This window comes from Silurus meridionalis, chromosome 10 (genome assembly GCF_014805685.1).
Source record: "Silurus meridionalis isolate SWU-2019-XX chromosome 10, ASM1480568v1, whole genome shotgun sequence".
NCBI lineage: Eukaryota > Metazoa > Chordata > Actinopteri > Siluriformes > Siluridae > Silurus > Silurus meridionalis.
The window spans coordinates 16696292-16707768 of NC_060893.1; the positions used below are offsets into that span (position 1 = coordinate 16696292).

At 37.0% G+C, this 11477-nt stretch overlaps 1 protein-coding gene across 9 annotated transcripts in view; it reads right to left on the bottom strand.

The window, feature by feature from the left end:
* Window positions 1-5088: 5088 nt before the first annotated feature.
* The window catches only part of LOC124392412 (protocadherin alpha-C2-like), a 143094-nt gene continuing 136705 nt past the window's right edge, over window positions 5089-11477 (bottom strand). For all 9 annotated transcript variants that reach the window (XM_046859420.1, XM_046859424.1, XM_046859425.1 and 6 more), the window contains one exon: window positions 5089-7738. In XM_046859420.1, the coding sequence (XP_046715376.1) occupies window positions 7434-7738 (305 nt within the window). In that variant the 3' untranslated portion in view covers window positions 5089-7433. The remainder of the gene's footprint in view (window positions 7739-11477) is intronic.

An 11477-nucleotide genomic window follows, 5' to 3' on the forward strand; every position in this document is an offset into this window, starting at 1 on the left:
GAGAGAATTGGCTGATATGATGTAGAGGAGAAAGGTATATATGTTGTCTTTTCAGGAGACCAAGTGAAAAAGGAGTAAGGCCAGGAACATTGGAGGTGGCTTTAAACTGTTCTATCACGGTGTGGATGGAAAGAGAAATGTAGGGTTGATCCTGAAGTGAGAGTGTAGTGGAGGTGAAGAGAGTTTCTGATAGGGGGATGAACGTGAAGCTGGAAGTTAGTTAGATGAAGTGCTTTTAAATAATATTAAGATAAAGTGCATTTTATGTGGCAAGGACACTTACTAGTCCTTCGACCTGTGTTTTCTATTATGTAGCTTTATTTTGTTTTATGTAGCACCAGGGTTCTGAAGGAACGTTGTTTCATTTCACTGTGTACTGTGTCAGCTATATATGGTTGAAATGAGAATAAAAGCTTCTTGACTCTAGGTGAAGGGAACAGAGGTGATGAGGAGGTGATGGGTAGGTATGGCTTTAGGGAGAGGAATGTGGAAGGGCAGATGGTGATTTTGCTGAAAGGATGGAAATGGCAGTGGTGAACAGTTATTTTAAGAAGGAGGATCATAGGGTGACGTATAAGAGTGGAGGAAGGTGCACACAAGTGGACTATGTTCTATGTATGAGATGCAACCTGAAGGAGATTGGAGACTGTAAGGTGTTGGCAGGGGACAGTGTAGCTGCTGGTCTGTAGGATGGTTTTGGAGGTGAAGAAGAAGATGAGAAAAGTGAGGACTGAAAGAGGAATAAGACTGTGGAAACGATTGTGGTGTGAGATTTAGGAAAGAGGTCAGACAGGGGCTTGTGGTGGTTATGAGTTGCTGAATGATTGGGCAACTACTGCAGAAGTAATAAGGGAGACAGCTAGAAAGGTATTTGGTGTGACATCTGGAAATAGAAAGGAAGACAAAAAATACATGGTGGTGGAATGAGGAAGTTCAGGAGAGCATAAGGGGAAAGAGGTTGGCAAAACAGAATTGGGATCGACAGAGTGAAGAGAAAAGTAGGCAGGAGTACAAGGAGATGCCGCAGCAGGTGAAGAGGGATTTGGCAAAAGCCAAGGAAAAGGCATATGAGAAGCTGTATGAAAATGTGGACACTAAGGGAGGAAAAAGGATTTATTGGCCAAGCAGAGGGACCGAGCTAGGTAGGATGTGCTGCAATATAGAGCAATAACGGATGGATATGGAAATGGGTTGACTAGTGAGGAGAGTGTGTTGAGAAGATATAGAGAGTATTTTGAGCAGCTGATGAACGAGGAAAATGAGAGAGAGAGAAGGTTGGATGGTGTGGAGATAGTGAACCAGGAAGTGGATAGGTTAGTAAGGAGGAAGTAAGAGCAGCGATTAAGAGGTTGCAGAGAGATGGCAGTGACGTTTCTAACCAGATTGTTCAACAAGATTTTGGAAGGTGAGAGGATTCCTGAGAAATGGAGAAGGAGTGTGCTGGTACCAATCTTTAAGAATAAGGGAGATGTGCAGACCTGCAGTAACTACAGGGGAATTAAGTTGAACAGTCAGACCATGAAGTTATGGGAAAGAGTAGTGGAAGCCAGGCTGAGAGAAGAGGTGACCATCTTGAGCAACAGTATTGTTTCATGAAGAGGAAGAGCACTACAGATGCATTATTTGCTTTAAGGATGTTGATGGAGAAGTATAGAGAAGGTCAGAAAGAGTTGCATTGTTTGTTTGTGGATTTAGAGAAAGTGTACGGGTGCCAAAAGAGGAGTTGTGGTACTGTATGAGAAAGTCAGGTGTGTCAGAAGTATGTACAGTGGTGCAGGACATGTATGACAACAGTGTGACTGCAGTGAAATGTTTTGTAGGAACGACAGACTGGTTTAAGGTAAAGGTTGTGCTGCATCAAGGATCGACTTTGAGCCCTTTCCTGTTTGCAGTGGTGATGGACGAGGTCAGTAAGGAGTCTCCATGGACTATGATGTTTGTGGATGATATTGTGAGAGTAGGGAGCAGGTTAAGAAGAGCCTGTAGAGGTGGGGGAATGTGCTGGAGAGAAGGGGGATGAAAATCAGTTGAAGTAAGACAAAGTACATGTGTGTGAATGAGAGGGAGGGTGGTGGAGTGGTGTGTTCGCAGGGCGAAGAGGTGGAGAAGGGGGGCGAGTTTAGGTACCTTGGGTCAACAGTGCAAAGTAATGGAGAGTGTGTTAGAGAAGTGAAGAAAAGAGTGCAGGCAGGGTGAAGTGGGTGGAGAACAGTGGTAGGAGTGAGTTGTGATAGAAGGTTATCTGCAAGAGTGAAAGGAAAAGTTTAAAGGACTGTGGTGAGACCGCTATGTTGTATGGTTTAGAGACAGTGCCATTGACTAAAAGGTAGAAGGTGGCGCTGGAGGTAGCAGAGCTAAAGTCGTTGAGGTTTTTTATTGGGAGTGATGAAGATGGACAGGATTAGAAATCAGTTTATTAGAGGAACACCGCATGTAGGAAGTTTTGGAGACAAGGTGAGGGAGGCGAGATTGAGATGGTTTGGACATGTGCAGAAGATGGACATAGGTTATATTGGTAGGAGAATGCTGAGAATGGAGTCGCCAGGAAGGAGGAAAAGAGGAAGGCCAAGGAGGACAAGTAATGGAGATAATCCACAAGTAATGGAGATGTTTCTGACAGACACAGTTTTCCTCTTCACAAGATGTTAACTGATAGACTGGAGTGGTGTTATCAGCACCATGGACTCTGATTCTAGTGATTTCTCCAAATCTATTCCCATTGAAAAATCAAACTCTTCTACATGTTCACTCTCAGATATTTAGTTAGGATGTTAGGAAATGTTAGGAAAAAATAAAATCACTAATGTTATGTGTTTTTAAAAATGTGTAATGACGGCTGGCTTGTCCTTCATTAATGAAATGTACCATTAGGATTTAAACAAACATATTTTACAACTAAAATCATATTTTTTTAAGTTTATACCTACATAATAATTGTATTTACTGACCTTAAAATGGCGAACAACGAAAAGCTTAAATGAACTTTGAGGTATTAGCAAAAGGCATTAAGGACCGCCTTTTGTAATTATAATCAGTGCATTAGTTCTCTTGTTGCCAGGCAGAACATATCATCATATCAACATATTATGTAATGTAAAAAAAAAAAAGTAAAAAATATTAAGTAAAAAATACAAAATTCCAAGTAGTGTTCATCCAAGATTACTTGATTAAGTAATAAGAGCTTGAGGGTTTACAGTCTAGATTTTATGCTGAGGCAATTATCAGTATTTACTTTATGCTTGTCACGATCATGTTGGAGCCTGAGCCTTTCAGATATTAACTGCCCATTAGGATGGGAATACACATTGGATAGGATACCAATCCACTGAGGGAAGCCATGCATACACATTCTTACATTCATAGAAATAAAGAGACAATTTATTTTTAGATAAAGCACCTTTTGAAATGTTTTGGAATAGTTAAGAAAAACAGAAGACAGAATTAACCCATATATGTACATGGGAATTATATTATTTTTTATTTAAAAATATAAAAAATTTATATAATTTAAGTCTTTTAGGGTAACCATTGATAATACAACCCCAATTCCAAAAAGTTGAGATGCTGTGTAAAATATAAAAACAAAATAGAATGCAGTGATGCAAATCTTAAACACTCGTATTTTACTGACAAAAGTACATAGACAACATATTAAATGTTTAAATAGAGGAAATGAACAGTTTTAAGGAAAAGATAAGGTGAATACAATTCGAAAGCTGCAACGTCTCAAAAAAAGTTGGGACAGTGCCATGTTTACCACTGTGTAGTATCCACTTTCAAAAAAAATAAAAAAACATCTATATGTCTGAGAATTTTGTCACATTTGTGTCTAATACAGGATTCTAATAGCTCAAATGTTTTCAGTTGGCCAAAGGTCTGGATTGCAGGCAGGCAGCATGTAAACTCTAGTACTCTAGGCTACCAAACAGCTTAATATGCAGTTGGGCACTGTCTTGCTAAAAAAAGCAAGACCGTCCCAAAAAAGGTGATGCCTTTCTAAATGTGCAAGCTGTCCACTGCATAGGCACTAATCAGAAATGCAGGCTTTTGAACTGAGCTCTGATTACAAGCTGATTAATCTTACTCCACTTTATTCTGGCAGATATGGTTTCCATATTTTCCCCCCAAAAAAATTTTAATTTAGATTTCACTGACCACAACCGTTATCCACTTTGCCTCATTCCATTTAAATGTAGCTTTGGCCCAGAGTAGGCGATGGCATTTCTGGTTAATTTTTTTCACATATGACAGTATTGCTAACTTTTCCAGTCATCCCAACTTTTCTGAAAATTGTTGCAGCCATCAAAGTCAAAATTACCTTATTTTTTCATTAAAATGGTACATTTCAACATTTATTATGTTTTGTATGTTATGTGAATTAAACATGGGTTTATTAGATTTATAAATTGTATTCTGCTTTTATTTACGTTACACAGCATCCCAACATTTTGGAAATCGGAGTTGTAGTTTACATTATAGAATGCGTGAATCATAAATCAAAATAATTACACAACTACCTCATTGTAGTAGTAGATAATCACAGCTTGAATACAATAAATATAGCTTTATGGTTCATTTTAAGATTTTGTCATTTAGATTGTGTTAAAAATTTGCACAATGATGTGTAAGAATCTTAATTAAAAACTAGATGGTGTCTTTTCACAGAACAAAATGAGGTGCTGCTCAGTTTTCAATTAAGAAAGGAAACTTTTTTCTTTTTCGTGATTTATTAAACAAAACACAGTACCACCTTGTTCATCAAAATGAAATAAAAAAGAGAAAGAGAGAAATGGATTGAACTACTTCACTGTCACGGTCTGATGAGCAGGTGTACAAAAGATACAAGAGATGAGCCTTGCCCATTTGGACAGTGCTTTACAACCTACTGACCACTAGCAGACACTGAGAAATAATGACGGTATGAACGCTCACTAGGTACAAGCATACACTACATACATTGTATTTTACATAAGTTGTTTTTTTACATTTTCATTAAGCTTTTCATTCTTCAATGGAAAGGCGAAGGAAAAGAGATGGTGTGGCATACATAGTAATTTAGTTACAATAATAAAATGTTAGATCAGTATGTCAAAGCCATACACAAATGTGTTTTATTTTTCTTGGTTTTAGTTTTTCAAAAAACAAACAAAAAAATAAACAATAAGGATTGAGCAGGAGCTTTAGGGCATCACACTATAAAGCAGTTACAAATAAGTAGAAGGCTCAGTAACAGTAGATGTACAAGGAGTAGATGAGGGAAAATATCATTATGCAAAGGCTTGGCAGAGACGGTAATTATGCAAATCTCTTGTACATGTAATGAATACAAATAAACAAAAAAATAGCAAAATTATACCAATCTATATCTATATTCATAAATATCTATATAGTAAAACTTTCCTTCTGGTTAGGTCATGCAGCAGTCACAGCTGAGCTATTGTGACATTGGTTTAAGTCATGAGGTTGTACAGTGTAAACAAACAGGGACAGGCATTCAACGAAACAGAAGCATAAAGCATTCAATACAAAGATTGGAATCTGGGGTGGACTCTGCCTATTCCGAGACTTTGTACTGCAATTATTTAGTAACCCTCTCAGTCCAATTTCCAATGTAACACAACAGGGAAAACTGAATTTCAAATAGGTAAAACTGGCAATTCAGTACTTTGGCCAAAATCAGGTCATGTTCAGATTAAACTCCACCCCCTTGCCATACCTTGACTCTCAACACTCTTTTGTTTTTCTCATTTTATCCTCAACAAACATAAGCAGTGAAATACAAGGACAAGCAGTTATCATAAAGTTCATTGGCAGCACACTTACACACAGAGAGAGATGATGTTCAGTGTACTGGGCACAGGACAATGAAAAGAGCTGGCCTTTTCAACATTCAAAACAGAACATAGGATAAAGTCAGGGTAGAGAGAGTCAGAGAGAGCAAAATATAAGCTGTACAAATGCAATATAGATCGGTTAAAGCTTATAAATACAGATCTTAAAAAGAAAAATGGTAAAACAACACTCATGAATCAGCTTAAGTTGAACATGTCTTTGACTCCCCAGCAAAAAGGCATGGGTATTTTGTACAGGACAAAATCTATACACCACATCCTCATATTAGATGAGAAAGCAGGCACAAAAACAGGGTTAAAGTTCAGAGTTTAAGAAAACAAGCTCAAGGGCAACGATACCAAAAATTCAAAGCATATGCTTCAAGTCACTGAAAGATTCCAGGGGATGAATGCATGTTTTGTACATTACCACTAACTTCTTTCTTTCTTTCTTTCTTTCTTTCTTTCTTTCTTTCTTTCTTTCTTTCTTTCTTTCTTTCTTTCTTTCTTTCTTTCTTTCTTTCTTTCTTTCACATGTAATGCACGACTATCTTAAGCAACACAACCCACATTCTTCCTTTATTCAATAATTATTTGATGTTTTTAATGTAGCTCAGTCCCCAATACAGACACCCAGTCTCTGTTTTCAGTTTTCAGCTTTTGCCAGAAATCAGTTGCTCCAATTTTTGCCCTGTTCTAATAACATACTTAACTCTTCTGAGGCAAAATGCATTTTTGAAAGAAAAAAAAAGGCACAATGAAAGGAGAGATATCATTAGAGGAGTGTTAACCAGTGACCCTGGACAAGCATGTGTGTGATTGTTAAATTTTAGATTTTTACATAATGCGCTTATAATAAGATGAAAAGAGTGCTGGTAAACATAATTTGCTTTTTACCATTCACCAATGTTTTTTCATTTTGCTGCTGGGTATCAGGTGACTGTTTCTGTTTGTTCTTAATTGATCTGTGATATATCTCCATAGTGTAGACCCATACATAGAGCAGAGCAAGCAGAAGCATTAGTTTACCATTGTCTATTTAGAGTAAACCATTTTTACTTTACAACATGGCACACAACCTGCCTGTTGGCACCTTATTTACACCAGCACACACCCCACTTCTGATCTCATAGCTTATCCTTTTCTCCTCACAATGTGTACAATTATTATTATTATGATTTTTTTTTTGATTTTTTTTTTTTACATTTTTCAAGAGTCTTTTGTTAATCAGAAGTGGTGTACTGCTTTCAACCTTCTTACATCAAATTTTGTCTTTTGTCTAATTTTGAAACAACACTGATAATAAGGCAGAGGTGTCAACAGTATCTTAATGTTTCTAACTGTTTTTAAGAAAACTTAGTGGTCAGGCACTATGATTATGGAGGACAACTGATCAATAATGTCATCAAAGTGAACTGAGTTTGGTATGGTCAATTTATAACAAATCTTAATTAGAGCCTTCATGTTGAGTTGGAAGTCATGAAACATTTGTTTTATTTTAGAATAAAAATAAAGATCCAATATTTCTAGTCCATAATCATATTAATTAGTTCTATCATGACCTGTTGAGATCTCTGTCTTATATATAAAATCTTAGCATTTCTAATCATCATCATCTTTCCCTTTCTCCTTTTTGTCTTTTTTTTCCTTTTCCTTCTTCTTCTTTTTCTTCTTCTTAGCTTCTTCTTTCTTGCCAAAAGTGATGAAGTCGCTCTTATCATCACCATCCTGCCCTTGTCTGATAGAGATGATAGCAGGAGAGCCAGGGATAATAAAGGCTTCAGGTGGGACCTCACCGGGCTTCAGATGCTGAGGGGGCATTCCAGGGGCAGGACCATACCGAAAATGCCAACTATTACTGTCCACACCAGCGCCTACAGGAGGGGACACCTCGCCACCTTCATTATCTATCAGACAGAGAAATGGACAGAAAAAAATATTGTTAATGTCTCCAGTTCAAAAAACCCACAAATAGATTTTTAATAAATGTAAACATAATGTAATACATGTTGCATTTTGTTCTATAATACTATCTACTATATATATATATATATATATATATATATATATATATATATATATATATATATATATATATATACAGTGAGGAAAATAAGTATTTGAACACCCTGCTATTTTGCAAGTTCTCCCACTTAGAAATCATGGAGGGGTCTAAAATTGTCATCGTAGGTGCATGTCCATTGTGAGAGACATATCTAAAAAAAAATATCTAGAAATCACAATGTATGATTTTTAAACTATTTATTTGTATGATACAGCTGCAAATAAGTATTTGAACACCTGAGAAAGTCAATGTTAATATTTGGTACAGTAGCCTTTGTTTGCAATTACAGAGGTCAAACATTTCCTGTAGTTTTTCACCAGGTTTACACACACTGCAGGAGGGATTTTGGCCCACTCCTTCACACAGATCTTCTCTAGATCAGTCAGGTTTCTAGCCTCAGCCTGAGTTTGAGTTTCCTCCAAAGATTCTCTATTGGGTTTAGGTCTGGACTGGCTAGGCCACGCCAGAACCTTGATATGCTTCTTACAGAGCCACTCCTTGGTTATCCTGGCTGTGTGCTTCGGGTCATTGTCATGTTGGAAGACCCAGCCTCGACCCATCTTCAATGCTCTAACTGAGGGAAGGAGGTTGTTGACCAAAATCTCGCAATACATGGCTCCGGTCATCCTCTCCTTAATACAGTGCAGTCGCCCTGTCCCATGTGCAGAAAAACACCCCCATGCTTCACAGTAGGGATGGTGTTCTTGGGATGGTACTCATCATTCTTCTTCCTCCAAACACGTTTAGTGGAATTATGACCCAAAAGTTCTATTTTGGTCTCATCTGACCACATGAGTTTCTCCCATGACTCCTCTGGATCATCCAAATGGTCATTGGCAAACTTAAGACGTGCCTGGACATGTGCTGGTTTAAGCAGGGGAACCTTCCGTGCCATGCATGATTTCAAACCATGACGTCTTAGTGTATTACCAACAGTAACCTTGGAAATGGTGGTCCCAGCTCTTTTCAGGTCATTGACCAGCTCCTCCCGTGTAGTTCTGGGCTGATTTCTCACCTTCCTTAGGATCATTGAGACCCCATGAGGTGAGATCTTGCATGGAGCCCCAGTCCGAGGGAGATTGACAGTCATGTTTAGCTTCTTCCATTTTCTAATGATTGCTCCAACAGTGGACCTTTTTCACCAAGCTGCTTGGCAATTTCCCGTAGCCCTTTCCAGCCTTGTGGAGGTGTACAATTTTGTCTCTAGTGTCTTTGGACAGCTCTTTGGTCTTGGCCATGTTAGTAGTTGGATTCTTACTGATTGTATGGGGTGGACAGGTGTCTTTATGCAGCTAACGACCTCAAACAGGTGCATTTAATTTAGGATAATAAATGTAGTGGAGGTGGACATTTTAAAGGCAGACTAACAGGTTTTTGAGAGTCAGAATTCTAGCTGATAGACAGGTGTTCAAATACTTATTTACAGCTGTATCATACAAATAAATAGTTTAAAAATCATATATTGTGATTTCTGGATTTTATTTTTTTAGATTATGTCTCTGACAGTGGAAATGCACCTACGATGACAATTTCAGACCCCTCCATGATTTCTAAGTGGGAGAACTTGCAAAATAGCAGGGTATTCAAATACTTATTTTCCTCACTGTGTGTATATATATATATATATATATATAAATATAATAACTATATTACTACCAATATACATTCAAATAATGTCTTGTATTACACAGGCACTGATAAGAATGCAGTATTAGGCAGCCATGGCACAGAATGGGTCAGGATCCAGCAGCTACGGATTACATGTCAGGTTCAACCCACAACCCATTAGAGCAGTTAAACAGAAAGGTCAGAGAAGAAAGGTTGACATTTTAGTAGAGGCAAACACACACTGACACAAAGGCAAACTAACAGACACATAAACACACACACACACACACACACACACACACACACACGGACACAGCTAAGTTTACTTAACTTAACCACTTTTTAAGGTAAAATGTGCCATTGGAATTCTTAAAATAGAATAGATGTGTGTGTGTGTGTGTGTGTGTGTGTGTGTGTGTGTGTGTGTGTGTGTGTGTGTTAAATCTGTAGCATGGACAAGGGAAAATACAGCCAATCAAAAACACTGACAGATGACTGTTATTTGATCTTTCCAATGTCTTGGGCTGTAAAACTGCAGATATATAGATTTCTTATTAATCTGATCCTGATTTCATTTTAACATAAAGCTGATTTTGTTGTAATCCTCCAGATTTTCTTTCACTTCTTTTCTGTTACACAGCATGGGTGCTTCTTCTTTTTAAGTCAAGATTCTTATTTAAGGCTAATCATGTACTACTAGTTTGCTAGAATGTGTGCAATGGTGTAAGAATAACCTTGTCTGCAAACAGGAGCTGTTCTTTATCTGGTGGATATAATGTATTTCTCCAAAATGTGCTTAGTACATCAGAATATATAACAGTAGTACAGAACACCTCTCACATTCCATTAGACCTCTCACATTTCATTGCTCTTTTTCCCCATCTTAGAAAAAAAAATGCAAAATGCAGTGTAAAAATGCAAAAAATAGGCTTTACTGAAGGTAAAAGGTGAAACGAACACACACACACACACACACAGAGCATAAAAATCTTAGGTTTAAGTATATAACTCTGCTATCACTATTCCATATAATACTTTGGGGTCCGGTATTTCTGGATTTTTTTCTTTCTTGTTTTCTTTACAGTGTATGGGCACAAGGATGAGAATGGCAGGATAGGTGAAATGTAATCTTTAGTCTATGTTCACTGTAATTTTGCAGAAGCTGGTCATAATCTTGTAGGCCATAGATATAAGCTGACCTAAGTGTTTTCTTTTTGTGTTATTTTCCATAATAAATATAATGATTCAACATTAGACATGAAAGCTAAAAGTTTAATGCCTTTTGCACTGCATGCTGCTTGATTTGATTTTGTATATATGTATATATGAAAAGATACACCTAGGTCTATCAAGTCTCAGAATCCCGATGAAAAACAGCAGATGGCAATCACCAGGTTTTGTGTACATGCAGCCAAGAAACCAATTGTGTGTGTGTGTGTGTGTGTGTGTGTGTGTGTGTGTGTGTGTGTGTGTGTGTGTGTGTGTGTGTGGTCTTACTATGGATGAAATAAATGACATCATATGCTTATTATTTTTATTTAGAACAGAATAATTTTTTTTATTTGATTCTTAAACTTAATTGATTCAACAGTTAATATACATGTATATGGAGTAAATATAAATTAATATGTAAATGTATTAATTCTATTTTAAACCTAGTATGTAATTTTAATTCAGTGTAAATTGAATACCTTTGAAAGGAGTTTCTGATAGGGTGTTTAAAATACAAAATATTGAAAAACTGTTTTTGATAATTGTAAAAAATGCCTTTGTTTTCTGGATCTTTGCACTTAATAAAAAATGCTTTGCACACTGTTCCTTAACTTATTTCCATATAAATCTAGTGAATTTCAGAGAAGCCTCTTGCAGCAAAGTTCTGAAGCACAAGATAATTGTGTGTCTTTGCCATGTGAGAGAATATTGCAAAAGTTCTGAAATATAGAACAGCACAGGTTGGCAAACTTAGTGAACTT